Source organism: Pristiophorus japonicus, chromosome 17 (genome assembly GCF_044704955.1).
Source record: "Pristiophorus japonicus isolate sPriJap1 chromosome 17, sPriJap1.hap1, whole genome shotgun sequence".
NCBI lineage: Eukaryota > Metazoa > Chordata > Chondrichthyes > Pristiophoridae > Pristiophorus > Pristiophorus japonicus.
Window position 1 is genome coordinate 110,538,553 of NC_091993.1, and position 17,225 is coordinate 110,555,777.

General features: G+C 45.8%; 1 protein-coding gene across 1 annotated transcript in view; it reads right to left on the minus strand.

Moving 5' to 3' along the window:
* The window catches only part of LOC139227907 (acidic mammalian chitinase-like), a 62,655-nt gene that overhangs the window by 4,434 nt on the left and 40,996 nt on the right, over positions 1-17,225 (minus strand). Inside the window, exons 8-10 of the mRNA XM_070859049.1 lie at positions 14,537-14,719; positions 11,478-11,594; positions 946-1,088 (exon numbers count right to left, since the gene is read on the minus strand). Of these exons, the coding sequence (XP_070715150.1) occupies positions 946-1,088; positions 11,478-11,594; positions 14,537-14,719 (443 nt within the window). The remainder of the gene's footprint in view (positions 1-945; positions 1,089-11,477; positions 11,595-14,536; positions 14,720-17,225) is intronic.

Sequence of the window (17,225 nt, forward strand, 5' to 3'; positions counted from 1 at the left end):
CCAGTGGCAAGGAGTAACTAAGTCGACTGGAGACCAGCTCTGCTGCACGGACCTAGTGCGCGCACATATCACAGTGCTGCCGCTGGGCCCTCGCCTTTTCTGGGCCCCGATCGAGTCGCTCCACGATCACGTGCCGCTTCTGTGCCCCATCCTCACCCCTCCTGCTGTACCTGCCCACGCTCCAATCTTGGTGACGTCCAATCCAATCGCCCTCTTCACAGCCATTGACTGCCATTACTGCCCCAAACACTCTCTCAAAGTGGAGTGCTGAGACATCTTGCGACAGTGAAAAACTTTGCACAGGCACAAGACTGGTGCAAATAATAAAGGTTGTGCCATCTTAAAAAAACATTCCCTTTAATTACCGCTCCCCAGCCGGCCAGCCGAGTTCACAATGCCTCCTCTTGCTGGCTTTGTCGGGGGCGGGGCGGGAGTCAATTTTACATCGGGGCAATTACGGGGCGCTGTGCACTTTATGATGTCACGATCTGCAAGGCGCTAGAGGCCCAGGCACTACGCCAGCGCTAAATCGGCATTGAAGTTCGCGGGCTTCGCTGCATTCGCCGCGCCCGGTTACTAACCCCTTACCGCCCCATTAGAGCCACCCTAGGCACTAATGGGAGGCGAACCGTTCAAATTTCTAGGTTTTCCTTTGTTGACCTGAATCAAGCACTTGAAAGAAGATCGATGGCTAATAACTTACAAAGTATCTAAATCTGGTTTTAAGTAAACTGCATCGCCATGACCCTTCTAGTCACCAGTAATTTAGTTGCCCATATCTTTGAAAGTGCAGTTTATTTTCAAAATAACAGTAACATGACCATTGTTGGGTGACCACATGCAATAATACTACCTTACTAACTATTGTTACTCATATGTTAATGTATAGTAAAATCAGCTTTGTGAAACACTATTGTATATTATCTATCTATGATAGTGGTAAACATTTTACCTGCATTTATTTCAAGAAGATTATTCAATTTGGTTGTTAGAGGAAGTACTCCCTGTTTGCAATGACTATTCAAATCATCAAGATCTATTGTCCACACAAAAGCACCACCAAACTTGTTATTTTTCAACCACTGGACCTACAGTGATAAATTAACAATGAAAATGTTTTAATTTCTGTTTATCAACAACTTTTATATACCCTACTGCATGTGGAAAACTTGTATTTTTTTATTCAGGCAGTCCTGAGACGCAATGGTCCAGTTCTTCGCTGCTCCCTTGATTGGATGCAACTCCAGGGGGGACAGGTCATCCACCCTCCATGGAGATGCCCCCTGACTCTGGCCAACTCAGGGCCATTACTATATTGGCAGTGGTCCTTCCTAATCAAGGATGAAAGGTTAACTGGGCAGGACTTGCTGCAGCATTTGAATGCAGGCAGTCTCTGTGCTGTCTACAAAACGTCATGTTCTAATCAAAATACTTTTAAGCCCCTTCTTTGGCTTGTGTAAGGCAGCACATCCTGAGTGCTTGCACAGATCCTGTTTACAGTGAGATTTCTTGAGTTGCCTATTTCTGACCATTGGACACAAAAGCCACATTTCTCTGCTTATGTGTAACGTATCACTCCCCCACAGATGATTGGGTGCATTGTGCCCAGCCTCTGTAAAAATGGAGGGAGGCGTGAATGCATCCCTGAGTTTTTCATCCTCAGATCCCATGAAAAATAGGATAAAAGGGCAACAAAAAAAACCCCAAGTTACTATGTTGGTTTATGAATCTGTTGACCTGGGCACTGAGAAAGGGGAAATAATTCTGGACAGAGAATGAAATGAAAAGGAGCAATTTACATCCGAACAGTCACTTATAGAGCAGAACCAGCAGAAAATGTGACCAGGCAACATGTCTATACTCTGTTTGGAAATGATGGTGACTATCAGGGCGAAATACAAAACAAAATCTCTAATATAGGGAGAAGAATAGATATCTGGGAATTAGACTCCTGCATCTAATATACTCAAAGGATTTGAATTACATTGTAAACTGGAGAATATCCAAAGTACAACTCCAGGAATATCACATACAGTGCAACTGGACTGCAGCATTTGTAATTTCTGCACTTGGATGACTAAAATGAATTTAGAGGGTGATGGAGCATAATAAGCCCCTCGTGGACTACACACCTTGCAAAACAGCTCAAACCAAAATCGTTTTATTTGAAAATGGTTATTAGCAATTTTGTAATAATTAACAATTCAAAAGAACATTGCTGTAGTACTTTGCCTTGCCCTTTGGTTTTTGGTAAATGGTACCAAACTTCACCGATAAACGCAATCGTATAAAAGGCTCAAATAGGTCACATAGATAGGCAAGAATAATAACAGGATTAACTTTCAGACTTTTTTGTACCTTTCCACTCGAGCGAACTATGGCACGTGGGCCATATCTCATCCTGAAGTTCTGGTTAGCAGGTCTGAGAGGTCCTGGATGAATTGTTGATTTGCACACATGTGTGCTTAATTTTTATTCCCTGCGCTGTTAGTTTTGCTTTTTTGAGCTTTGTGAGCCTGGTGGATTTGGAAAAGCTACTACCTTTATGGTGGAAGATGGTGGCTCCTCCTCCATTGAAGGAAATACACCAATGAGGGAGCAGCCCTTCCCCCCCCCCCCATTGGTGAGGTAGTAAACTGAGAATCATAGAATGGTTCAAGCACAGAAGGAGGCCATTCGGCCCGTCGAGCTCGTGCCGGCTCTCTGCAAGACCACTTCAGCTAGTCCCAATCCCCCGCCCTTTCCCCATAGCCCTGCAAATGTTTTTCCTTCAGGCACTCATCCAATTCCCTTTTCCAAACCTACAGATATCAAAACAGTAACATGAGTGGTGAAAGAAACTTATTCAGTGAACCAGCAACAAGAGAGAAATGTAATTGAGCTGCAGATAGGAGAGTGCTAAGCAACACATCTGGTGGCCTTTCCCATCTGTTGCTCTGGAGATTTCAATTTTTGGTGCCTGCAAAAACAATGTATTATTCAGCTGCTTACGTGCAGCTGTGTGTATGGTCGTATATTTCTTTAGGTCCAAGGTCCAATTGCAGCACATTTACAATTTTCTTGGGATGTTCCTAGGATCAATTGAAGGTCAGACTTAAAAAAAATTCATTCATGGGATATGGGCGTCACTGGCAAGCCAGCATTTATTGCCCATCCCTAGCTGCCCTTGAGAAGGTGGTGGTGAGCCGCCTTCTTGAACCGCAGCAGTGGTGAAGGTGCTCCCCCAGTGTTGATGGAGAGGGAGTTCCAGGATTTTGACCCAGACAAGTTTAATATAATTCATGATGTAATTTGGAAAACATTTTGTTGGATGGATAGCTTCCTTGCATAAAGTAAAAAATAGGTTTACTTTTTTCAAGTACTTAAAAAAAGACACAAATTTGCATGTACAGTGATGGCTGAATTGGGATGGATTTATCTCTTAAATAGGGCTTTCTTTATTGTTTTGACCAGACTGGTACTAGATTTCCCATCCACTGACTATAAATTTGTTTATATGTGGCCAATCAGGCTCCTTGGATGCAATAAAATGGGCACCAAAGATTGAATTTGCAGAACAGGTTGGAAAGTATTAACATACAATGGAATAGTTTACCATAACCGTTCGAAGTTTAACATTTGCAGAGCATTTTTCATAACCTTTTACAAATGGGTGAACCGGGACCGCACTGAGGAAAGGAAAGGTGTTTCATTGACCCGACCCTATAAGCCCACAGAACTTAATTGGAGCAGACCATAAATCTGATCTTGTACCGCCTTTGGCAAAATGCTCTAAATGGGTTGACCCCAAGGTCAATTGCAAGCTAACTGCCGATATTTTATTTAAGGTGGAGATAGACAGATATTTGAATGATAAGGAAATAAAGGGTTATGGGAAGCAGGCAGGGAAGTGGAATTGAGGCCAAGATTAGATCAGCCATGATCTTATTGAATGGCAGAGCAGGCTTGAGGGGCCAAATGGCCTACTCCTGCTCCTATATCTTATGTTCTTATCTCTAGATTGGCTACTACATGTGAATCCCAAGTTCTTCCTTTCAAGGAGAGGCATGGCTAACAAGGTTAACAGGATACGACTGGCTTCCCATCTCTCTGATACGTTCTTACTATACAGTATAAATGCACACGAGGCCCATGCTTGAGAGGTCAGTCTGTGACCTGTCCTTTATTCCATAGCACTCAAGTGATGGAAGTGCGTGGAGCTTCCCCTTTTATATCTGAAGGTCCAGGTTAGGAGTGTCTCCCACAAGTTCACCACCTCGTAGTCATTGTTCTCACAGTGTACAACTTAGGTCAGATTATATATGGATTACAATGCTGGTTGAATACATGACATCACCTCCCCCCCCCAAAGTCTTATTGGGATCACAGGTTGAGTCTCTCTGGTGGTTTACGCTCTTGTAGAGCGCCTGAGTTGGGGCTCCGGTTGTTGGGCGCTGGCTTGAGTGTCTGCTGTTTGCGGTGCCTCAGGCCTGTCCGGACTGCCCACAGTGAGTGGGCTCTCCTCCCTTTGGTTCCTGTGTTCGGTCACCTGTGGAGGAGTGAACTCTATATCGTGTTCTTCCTCTGCTTCTTCTATGGGGTTGCTGATCCTCCTTTTTGTTTGATCCACATGTTTGCGGCAGATTTGTCCATTGGTAAATTTAACTACTAGAATCCTATTTCCCTCTTTGGCAACCACAGTGCCTGCGAGCCATTTGGGCCCTGCAGCATAGTTGAGGACAAAAACAGGGTCATTTACATCAATACATCGCGCCCTCGCATTCTTGTCATGGTAGTCATATTGTGACTGGCGTCTGCTCTCGACAATTTCTTACATGGTGGGGTGTATAAGGGATAACTGGGTTTTGAGCGTCTTTTTCATTAGCAGCTCTGTGGGTGGAACCCCTGTGAGCGAGTGTGGTCGGGATCTGTAGGCCAACAGGAGGCGTGATAAGCGGCTTTGTAAGGAACCCCCTTGGATTCTGAGCATCCCCTGTTTGATTATCTGCACTGCTCGTTCTGCCTGGCCATTTGAGGCTGGCTTGAACGGTGCCGTTCTGACATGGTTAATTCCATTGCCTGCCATGAAGTCCTGGAATTCAGTGCTTGTGAAGCACAGGCCATTGTCGCTGACCAAGATGTCCGGTAGACCGTGGGCGGTGAACATTGCCCGTTGACTTTCTACCGTGGCAGAGGATGTGCTTGAATTTAAAATGTCACACTCAATCCATTTGGAGTAGGCGTCTACTACAACCAAAAACATTTTTCCCATGGAAGGACCTGCGTAGTCCACATGGATGCGTGACCAAGGCTTGGCGGGCCATGGCCAGGGGCTAAGGGGGGCTTCCCTGGGCGCATTGCCCAGCTGGGCACACGTGTTGCACCTGCGAACACAAAGTTCCAGATCTGCGTCTATCCCCGGCCACCAAACGTGTGACCTGGCAATTGCCTTCATCGTGACAATGCCCGGGTGCTCATTGTGGAGTTCTCTGATGAACACCTCTCTGCCCATCTGGGGCATGACTACGCGGTTTCCCCACAGTAGGCAATCGGCCTGAATCGAGAGTTCGTCCCTGCGCCTGTGAAATGGTTTAAATTCCTCAGGGCATGCCCTGTACGTGGCTGCCCAGTCCCCATTCAGGACACATATCTTGACTAGAGACAATAGCGGGTCTCTATTTGTCCAGACTTTAATCTGACGGGCTGTCATGGGTGAGCCTTCGCTTCCGAAAGCTTCAACAACCATGACCATCTCAGCAGCATGCTCGGTAGCCCCCTCAGTGGTGGCTAGTGGGAGCCTGCTGAGTGCATTGGCGTAGTTTTCGGTGCCCGGTCTGTGCCGAATTGTGTAGTCATAGGCGACTAACGTGAGTGCCCACCTTTGTATGCGGGCCGATGCATTTGCATTTATGGCCTTGTTGTCGGCCAAAAGGGACGTTAGGGGTTTGTGATCTGTCTCCAGCTCAAATTTCCTGCCAAACAGGTACTGGTGCATTTTCTTTACCGCATATACACATGCGAGCGCCTCCTTTTCTACCATCCCGTAGCCCCTTTCTGCCTGGGACAGACTTCTGGAGGCAAAAGCTACCGGCTGTGACTGACCCTTGGCATTGACATGCTGCAACACACACCCGACACCATAGGACGACGCAGTGCATGTTAACACAAGTTTCTTACATGGGTCATATAGCGTTAACAGATTGTTGGAACATAACAAATTGCGTGCTCTATTAAAAGCCCTTTTCTGGCTGTCCCCCCAGACCCATTCGCGAGCTTTGCGTAGGAGCACGTGTAGCGGCTCTAGCAGCGTGCTCAATTTGGGAAGAAAGTTACCAAAATAGTTCAGGAGCCCCAGGAATGAATGCAGCTCCGTCGTGTTATGGGGTCTGGGTGCTCTCTGGATCGCTTCCGTCTTGGACGCAATAGGGCTGATCCCGTCTGCTGCTACCCTCATCCCCAGGAATTCTACCTCTGGAGCTAGGAAGACGCACTTCGCCTTTTTCAGTCGCAGCACTATCCGGTCCAGTCTACGTAGCACCTCCTCCAGGTTGTGGAGGTGTTCTTCGGTATCGTAACCCGTGATGAGGATGTCGTCCTGAAAAACCACCGTCCCTGGAATCGACTTGAGACTTTCCATATTTCGTTGGAAGATTGCGGTGGCCGAGCGAATCCCGAATGGACATCTTTTGTACTCAAACAACTCCTTGTGTGTCGTGATTGTGGTCAGCTTCTTCGACTCACTCGCCAGCTCCTGGGTCATGTAAGCTGAGGTCAGGTCCAATTTTGAAAAAGGTTTGCCACCAGATAGCATCGCAAAGAGGTCCTCCGCTCTCGGTAGCGGGTACTGGTCTTGGAGTGACACCCGATTGATGGTGGCCTTGTAATCGCCACATATCCTGACCGACCCATCTGCCTTGAGCACCAGCACGATCGGGCTCGCCCAGTCACTGAATTCGACTGGCGAGATGATGCCTTCCCTCAGCAGGTGGTCCAATTCGTCTTCTATCTCTTCCCGCATCACGTACGGCACCGTTCTGGCCTTGTGGTGTACTGGCCTGGCGTCTGGGTTTATGTGAATCACTACCGTGGCCCCCATGAAAGTGCCAATGCTGGGTTGACATCATGAGTCAAATTTGTCAAGGGTCTGTGAGCATGATATTCACTCCACAGAGGAAATTGCATTGACATCGCCCCATTTCCAGTTCATGACAGCAAGCCAACTCCTCCCCAGCAGTGCGGGACCATCCCCCGGGACAACCCAGAGTGTCAACCTGTTCTCCGAATCTTTGTGGGTCACGACTACCATGGCGCTGCCTAGCACCGGAATGATATCCTTTGTGTATGTCCGTAGCTGTGTGTCAATCGGCGATAATTTTGGCCTCCAGGCCTTGGATGCCCACAACTTTTCAAATTGTTTGATACCCATCAGGAACTGGCTGGCCCGCGTGTCTAGCTCCATTGATACTGGGATGCCATTGAGGAGCACTTTCATCATTATCGGTGGCGTCCTGGTGTATGAACTGTACACGTGCTCCACATGAACTCGCTGAACTTCAGCTTCCAGCGATTTCCCCCAGCGTTCATTTCTGCAATTTCTGCAGGTATTTTGCTCATCTCTGCAAACTCCGGCTGAGTGTGTGCCTCCACGCCTCCAACATGAGCTGCTGTTTGAAACAAAAGGTCCCTTGCCAATCGATCGTCCCTGACTGCCCCTGTCCTTGAATGTGCCATTGATAGGTGTTGATGGCCCCATTATTGGCCGCATTGTCCTTTGCAATGGCGTGAATCGCCGTTCAGCTTGCCATTGTCTCTGTCGAACTCCCCCTCTGGGTTCGACTACATGTTGGGGCGTGCCCGACTGCCCTTGTCTGCCTGGAGAACTGTGTGCTGCTTTAACAATGTTGAATCTCTGTCCCAACCATTCCTTAACACAGTACCTCTTGTCTGTTCTGCTAATGGCCATGCTCGCATGGTTTAAATCCCAGTTTCACGTCGCCATTGATACGTCTTTACTATACAGTATAAATGAACACGAGGCCCATGCTTGAGAGAAGGTCAGTCTGTGACCTGTCCTTTATTCCATAGCACTCAAGTGATGGAAGTGGGTGGAGCTTGCCCTTTTATATCTGAAGTTCCAGGTTAGAAGTGTTTCCCACAAGTTCACCATCTAGTAGTCATTGTTCTCACAGTGTACAACTTAGGTCAGATTATACATGGGTTACAATGCTGGTTGAATACATGACACTCTCTAAATATAATTGCTCAGTTTTAAATTGTTTCAGTTTCATGAATATGCTATTTGACCTGGTCAGATCTGCTGGATGCTTGGGTTGTCCAAACGACAGCCTGTAAACCATATGTGTCCACCTAGCCTTGACAAATTTCAGCCAACTTAGTCCTATTTGTGCTTATATTTATTATTTTTTGGTCTGTCTTGTAAAGGGTCTGACTGCTTGAAATGACCCATTCTTAGCTTGTAAGTGAATAAATCCTAAGAGCTATTTGTATCAGCAATTTGAGATGTATGTGAATCAATACATTCTTCTTCATACTCTCTCTCACCCTGGCCGTTCCCCCGGTACAGCCCTCACCTTCGCTCCCTCGAGTCCAAGGGGCGCAGACTTGAACGGATGTGGCGGACAATTGGTTTAGCCATTCACCGCCAGATATGGCTCGATCACATAAAGCATTATCGGGTCCTACTCTTGTCTGCAGAAACTGCTCACTATTCCAGATCATTCTGGAATACAAAAATAACACCCGGCTACTATTCTCTACTGCAAACCGTCTTCTTAAACCCCTCTCCCCTGTCTCCATCACACTCGCCTCCAACAAGTGTGAGAAGCTCATGGACTTCTTTGTCTCAAAGATTGAGACCATCCGATCAGCTGCCTCTGTGAGGTCCCTTCCTTCCACTAGCCAAACTTCCTCTGAGGCTCCCACCTGCTCTAGCCCTAAACTCGCATCTTTCTCTGGTTTCTCTCTGATCTCATTCTCTTGATCTCTCCAAGCTCATCTTGTCCATGAGACCCACTTCCTGCTCCCTTGACCCACTAAACTGCTGACCACCCAACTTCCTTTTTTGGCTCCCATGTTAGCCGACATTGTTAATGCTCTCCTCAGATACTGTTCCCCTCTTCTTCAAATCTGCAGTCATCAACCCTCTCCTCAAAAAATAACTCTTGACCCCACTGTGCTTGCTAGCTACTGCCCCATCTCCAACCTTCTTTTCCTCTACAAAGTCCTTGACTGTGTTGTCGTCTCCTAAATCTGAGACCATCTTTCCCAGAACTCCATATTTGAATCCCTTCAATCTGGTTTCCGCTTCTGCCACAATACCGAAACGGATCTCATCAAAGTCACAAATGACGTCCTTTGGGCTGAATTTTCCTCTCTGCCGATTTTTGGCATCCTGAAGGGTTAACGGACGATTTCTTTTGAGCCTGATTGAGCTGGAAAAAAAAGTTGGAACTTTCGCCAAAGTTTCAGCTAGGGATTGCAGTGGGACCGGGAGCTGGGGAGTGGGGGGCAGGGGGGTGCCAATACCAAAACAAGTAATCTTTAATGTAAAAAGATGAAAAAGGAATGTACTAAACACGAACCAAACTAAACTGCAAAGAAACAGCTCCAATACAGGCCTGAGCGCCAATGATCTTAATTTAATGTAGGGTTTTTCTGATCAGTACTCTGCGCCGTCCTTAAAAATAAAATCGGTGTTTGGGAAAATCGCTTAAATCGCCAAAGACGGCGCGGAAATGAGTTTTCACCCAGATCTGCTCCAAAAAATCTGGTGTACAAAAAAATCCGGCGATCACAGTCGTCGTCGGCGTACAAACTTTGAGGAAAGTTGCAAAATCAAAATTGATCCAAAAAAAATTAGCGGACGCCGAAAAAACGACGCCCACTGGTGGCGAAAATTGAGCCTATAGTGACAGTGACAAAGGTAAACTATCCCTCCTCGTCCCCCTGGATCTGTCTGCTGCCTTGGACACAGTTGACCACTCCATCCTCCTCCAACGCCTCTCCTCCATCGTCCAGCTGGGTGGGACTGCACTCGCCTGGTTCCATTCTTATCTATCTCATCGTAACCAGGAAACCTCTTGCAATGGCTTCTCTTCCCACTCCTGCATCGTTACCTGTGGTGTCCCCAAGGATCTATCCTTGGTTCCCTCCTATTTCTCATCTAGATGCTGCCCCTTGGCGATATCATCTGAAAACACGGAGTCAGTTTCCACATGTACACTGACAACAGCCAGCTCTACCTCCACCACTTCTCTCGATCCCTCCATGGTCTCTAAATTGTCAGACTGCCTGTCTGACATCCAGTACTCGATGAGCAGAAATTTTCTCCAATTAAATAATGGGAAGACTGAAGCCATTGCCTTTGGTCCCCACCACAACCTGCGTTCCCTAGCCACCGACTCCATCCCTCTAGGTGTCATATTTGACTTTGAAACGAGCTTCCAGTCACATATTGGTGGCGTAACTAAAACCGCCTATTTCCACCTCTGTAACATCGCCCGCCTCCACCCCTGCCTCAGCTCTTCTGCTGCTGAAACCCTCATCCATGCCTTTGTTACCTCTAGACTTGACTACTCCAACGCACTCCTGGCTGACCTTCCACAGCCTACACTATGTAAACTTGAGGTAATCCAAAACTCGGCTGCCCGTTTCTTAACTCACACCAAGTCCCGATCACCCATCACCCCTGTACTAGCTGACCTACATTGGCTCCAGGTTAAGCAATGCCTCGATTTCAAAATTCTCATCCATGGCCTCGTTCCTCCCGATCTCTGTAATCTCCTTCAGCCTCACAACCCCAGGAGATGCCTGCGCTCCTCAAATTCTACCCTCTTGAACATCCCTCATTATAATCGCGCAACCATTGGTGGCCGTGGCTTCAGCTGCATGGGCCCTAAGCTCTGGAACTCCCTCCCTAAACCTTTCCGCCTCTCTACCTCTCTTTCCTCCTTTAAGACGCTCCTTAAAACCTACCTCTTTGACCAAGCTTTTAGTCATCTGCTGTAATTTCTTCTTATGTGGCTTGGTGTCAAATTTATCTGTTTTGTCTTGTAACACTGCTGTGAAGCACCTTGGGGTGTTTTACTACGTTAAAGGTGCTATATAAATAAAAGTTGTTGTTGTTGTTCATACAAAGAGTGATCAACATGTGGCATAAATTTCCAGCGAGAGTCCAAACCCCTGGAATTAGTTCCGAGGCAATTGGATGTTACACTTGGGGGGTGGGGGGGGGATTTCTCAGGTTGGTTGAATTAAAATAGGCTCATCTGTAAATGTCCTGTATCTTGTAATTTGTTGCCTCCAATGCTCAATGGTATGCACCCATGTGGCCCAGGAAGACCGAAAGTGCAGGCACCCCTGTTTTAATATGTAGATTTGTGCAACAATGTGCACAAACATAACGGAATATTTTATGACATTTGACTCAACTAGAACAAAAATGTATAGATTAATATAACTCAATACAGAAACCATACTTTGGTCTCAAAGCTGTTCATGTCGTCATATCCAAGCCACACCTTTCCCTTAGTTGCATATGGAACCTTCTGCTCCTTAATCAATTCGATTTTAGCATCTTTCAAAAATTCACAGAGCTGTCAATGAGAAGGATTACAAATTGTTATTAACAGCCATGAGAAGGATTGCATATCTGTGTATTATTAGACATTTTGTGCAGAAAATTACTTAGGCCTTGAAATTTCAGGTAGATTTTCATCTTCACTGCCAGGGTAGTAATCTGATTGGGTGGATCGCTTATTTCAATGGAATAAAAGTCAGCTTTGTTCCATAAAGAATGGGTGCTCCACCCCACCGGTTTATGGCCCAGGCAATCAAGACTATAATCGACCTTGATAAATCAGGTCTCCAATGAGTGTGAATGTGTGTCGAAGAAATGTAGTACCATTTTAAAAAAGGCGATAGAGCTAATCTGAGAGATTCATAGGTCGATTAGCTTAACATCTGTGGCAGGGAAAATTCTTGAGTCTTTAATTAAGGATGAAATTTCCACCGATCTAGATAAAGAGAAAGTTAGTAGCAGCCAGCATGGATTTCAATAGTCCTTGACAAACCTCATCGATCTGTAACAAAATAGATGAGTTGACGGCACAAATTGAGACAAATGGGTATGATCTGATGGCCATTACAAAGATGTGGTTGCAAGGTGGCCAGGACTGGGAATTAAATATTCAGGAGTATTTGACAATCCAGAAGGACAGACATAAAGGAAAAGGGGATGGGGTAGCTCGATTGATAAAGGATGGAATCACTGCACTAGCGAGAAAGGATATTGGCTCAAATGATAAGGATGTTGAAACAGTTTGGGTGGCGATGAGGAATAATAAAGGGAAAAAGTCACTGGTGGGTGTAGCCTATAGGCCCCCTAACAGTAGCAACTCTGTTCGTCGGCGCATAAACCAGGAAATAGTGGGGACTTGTAAAAAGGGAACAGCAATAATCATGGGTGATTTTAACCTCCATATTGATTAGACAAATCAAATTGGTCAGGGGAGCCTTGAGGAAGAGTTCATAGAGTGCATAAGGGACGGGTTCCTTGAGCAGTATGTAATGGAACTAACCAGGGGGCAGGCTATCTTAGATCTGGTCCGGTGTAATGAGACAGTATTAATAAACAATCTCGTAGTAAAGGATCCCCTTGGAATGAGTGATCATAGCATGATCGAATTTCAAATTCAGATGGAGGTGAGAAAGTTGGATCTCTAACCAATGTACTAAGCTTAAATAAAGGAGACTATGAAGGTATGAGGGCTGAGTTGGCTAAAGTGGACTGGGAAAATAAATTAAAGTGTAGGACGGTTGATGAACAGTGGTGTACATTTAAGGAGATATTTCACAGCTCTCAAGAAAAATATATTCCTGTGAGGAGGAAAGGGCGTAAGAGAAAAGATAACCATCCGTGGCTAACTAAAGAAATAAAGGACGGTATCCAATTAAAAACAAGGGCATACAATGTGGCCAAAACTAGTGGGAGGATAGCAGATTGGGAAGCGTTTAAAAGCCAACAAAGAATGACTAAAAAAATGATTAAGAAAGGGAAGATAGACTATGAAAGTTCCAATGATCCTGCCCAGGTCCAATTGGCAACCTGGATGACTGTTAGTCAAACAGCTTTTTTGCCCATGTCCAAAGAATTTACTTTTAAAAGCACAACTTTTTATTGTCCCAATGATTTCTCTCCTGGGCTTTGCTCCTAGCAGTGTCCTGGAGACTTGTCTTTAATTCCTGGAGACGTCAGGGCAATACCGGAGGCTTGGCAATGCTACTGCCTCCTCAAATGGGTGTAAAAGATCGCACAACATTATTTTAGGAAGCAGGGAGTTTTCCTGGCACCCTGGCCGACATTCCTCCCTCACCAAAAACTGATGATCTGCTTACTCGTTTACTCACTGTTTGTGGGACCTGGAAGTGCATAAATTAACTGCTGTGTTTGTGTGCATAAAAATAATGGTTGTATTTTGAAGAGTAATCCATTGCTTTTAAATTGCTTTGGGACGCCTTGAGAATGTAATAGTTGCTATATAATTGAAAGTTCTTCCTTCCTTCTGTGTTGTTTCAGCTTTAAAAGAATATTTCACAAAAATACTGTTTTGGAAGGATCACTTGAAAGGACTAAAAGATTTTACTGCAAAACACAGCGCTTCATTTTTCAGTAGAACCATGGAGATATTTGTGCATTTAATAGCTTTTTAAAAGTTAATTCTCAGGATGTGGGCATCACTTGCGAGGCTAGCATTATTACCCATCGCTTCATATTGAGCGATACAACTGGGTAGCTTGCTAGACCGCTTCAGAAGGCAGCTAAGATTCAACCACATTAGTGTGGAACTGGGGTCATGTATAGGTCAGACTGGGTTAGAATGGTAGGTTTCCTTCCTTAAAAAGAACAACTTCATTTATATAGCGCCTTTCATAACCACCAGATGTCTCAAAGTGCTTTACAGCCAATGAAGTACTTTTGGAGTGTAGTCACTGTTGTAATGTGGGAAATGCGGCAGTCAACTTGCGCACAGCAAGCTCCCACAAACAGCAATGTGATAATGATCAGATCATCTATTTTTGTTATATTGATTTGTTTTGAATATTGGCTAGAACACCCCTACTCTTCTTCAAAATAGTGCCATGGGATCTTTTACGTCCATCTGAGAGAGCAAACAAAGCCTTGGTTTAGCATCTCATCTTAAAGATGGCACCATAACAGCTCTGCACTGGAGTTTCAGCCTAGATTTATGTACTCAAGTTCCTGGAGTGGGACATGAATCCACAACCTTCTGACCTACAGGCAAGTGTGCTACCCAGTGAGCCACAGCTAACATTAGTGAAACCAGCTGGGTTTTTACGACAATCCGACAGCTTCATGGTCACTTTTGCTGAAACCAGCTTTTTATTTCCAGATTTTAAAAACTGAATTGAAATTCATGATGGGATTTGAACTCTCATTCTCTAGATTATTAGTCCAGTAATATAAACGCTACACTTGTACCCTATAAAAAAAATATATATACTTAAACTTTATCACCTCATAATAAGCCCAGTAACCAGGGCCTTTTGTGTAGCTGCCTGCTGGGCCTGGACCAGCAGCTGGAGCACCAAGGCTGTGGTTGGAACTCTTAAGTGTGAACGTCCGTCCATATGTTGGGAATCCAATTATCATCTTCTCTGCTGGTAAACCATTATCTCTCCAGTATCTGGCGGCAAAGTCCTACAGCGGAAACAATCATAGAACAAATAAGGCGATTACATTTTGGGGGTTTTGTGCTAGATATTGTAACTTGGTTCAGTGTAAATGATCACTAACCATAGAAATTTACAGCATGGAAGGAGGCCATTTCGGCCCATCGTGTCCCACCAGCCGACCAAGAGCTATCCAGCCTAATCCCACTTTCCAGCTCTTGGTCCGTAGCCCTGTAGATTATGGCACTTTAAGTGCACATCCAAGTATTTTTTAAATGTGGTGAGGATTTCTGCTTCTACCATCCTTTCAGGCAGTGAGTTCCAGACCCCTGCCACCCTCTGGGTAAAGAAATTTCCCCTCATATTGTTAAGTATGGAAGAACTCCACAAGACTGAGTACTGTGAGCTAAAACTGATGTGACCTTAGTCTCTTTAATACAACTCCAGAGTGCCTAAGCAGCCTGGCAGACAACCTTTTATACTCGCTTGCACAAGGTGTGCAGGTGACCCTTGGGCCTCCAGCAGTTGTGCCCTCTGGTGGCAAGTCTTACACAGTTACAATGTTTACATAGATAACATCACTCCCCCCCCCAAAGTCTTTGATACAAATTATTTACAAGTTGAGACGATCCGGGCCCTACGCTCCCTGGTTGATCGTCTGAGGTCAAACTCTGGCATGGGTGAGTTGGTCGGACCATTGCTGCACTGTGGCATGGCTGGTCTGACAGGGCTGTTGGAAATGGTGGGTTCATCCTCTTGATTGACAGCGAGGTCGGTTGCTGGTTGGGTGTGTGTTGGTGGATCGATGATGGTGATGTCCTCTTCAGGTTGTTCCTGGTTGTCGGTGAACTGCAGTTTGGTCTGATCCAAATGCTTTCTGCACGTTTGTCCATTCAGTAGTTTGATTATACACACTCTATTCTCCTCCTTGGTCAAGACAGTGCCAGCAACCTATTTAGGACCATGACCATAATTCAGGACAAACACAGCGTCGTTAACATCAATGTCACGTGATACAGCCGCGCGATTGTGGTACATGTTTTGCCGGTGTTGCCGGGTTTCCACATGATCATTTAGATCCGGGTGGACTAGGGAGAGCCTAGTTTTGAGTGCTCTCTTCATTAATAATTCTGCAGGGGGAACCCCAGTGAGCGAGTGGGGTTGCGTCCGGTAGCTGAGCAGAACCCGAGATAAGCGGGTCTCCAAGGAGCCTTCTGTCACCCGTTTCAAGCTCTGCTTGATAGTTTGGACTACCCATTCCGCTTGACCGTTGGATGCGGGGTTAAACGAGGTAGACCTGACATGCTTGATACCATTGCGGGTCATAAACTCATTGAATTCCGAGCTGGTGAAACATGGTCCATTGTCGCTGATAAGGACGTCGGGCAAGCCATGGGTGGCGAACATAGCCCGGAGGCTTTCAATGGTGGCAGTGAATGTGCTGGATCACATGATTAGGGATTCAATCCATTTAGAGTAAGCGTCCACTACAACTAAAAACATTTTTTCGAGAAAGGGGCCAGCAAAATCTGCATGGATCCTGGACCACGGTTTGGAGGGTCATGACCACAGACTCAATGAAACCTCCATTGGTGCATTGTTCAGTTGTGAGCATATGTTGCACTGGTGTACGCATGACTTTAAGTCCGAGTCAATGTCGGGCCACCAAACATGCAACCTGGCTATAGCCTTCATCATTTCTATGCCTGGGTGGGTACTGTGTAGGTCGCATATGAACGTTTCACTGCTTTTTTTGGGCAAAACCACACGATTACCCCATAAGAGACCACCCAACTGGATGGACATTTCATCTTTGCGTTGGTGAAACGGCTTAATTTCATCTTGCATCTCCCCGGGAACGGCCGACCAGCTCCCATTGAGGACGCAACTTTTTACAAGTGATAGCACAGGATCCTGGCTGGTCCAGGTCCTGATCTGGTGAGCAGTGACGGGTGACCCCTCGCTCTCAGAAGCAAGTCTGTGGGCTGCGCCAATTCCACCGCGGTAGCGGGCAATGGTAGCCGACTGAGCGCATCAGCACAGTTCTCCGTGCCTGGTCTGTGGTGGATAACATAGTCATAGGCGGACAATGTTAGTGCCCATCTTTGGATGTGGAACGAAGCATTGGTGTTTATACCTTTGCTTTCTGAAAACAGTGAAATGAGCGGTTTGTGGTCGGTTTCAAACTCAAACCGAAGTCCAAATAGGTATTGGTACATTTTCTTAACCCCATATACAAATGCTAACGCCTCTTTCTCGACCATACTGTAGGCACTTTCAGCCTTAGACAGACTTCTAGACGCGTACGCAACCGGTTGAAGTTTGCCCGATACATTGGTTTGCTGTAACACACAGCCGATTCCGTACGAAGATGCATCACAAGCTCGCACTAATCATTGACACAGATCATACAGTACAAGTAACTTATTAGAATTAAGTAAGTTTCTGGCCTTCTCAAAGGCTGTCTCTTGAGATTTATCCCAAACCCAGTCGTCACCCTTACGTAGCAACATGTGCAACGGTTCCAGCAAAAT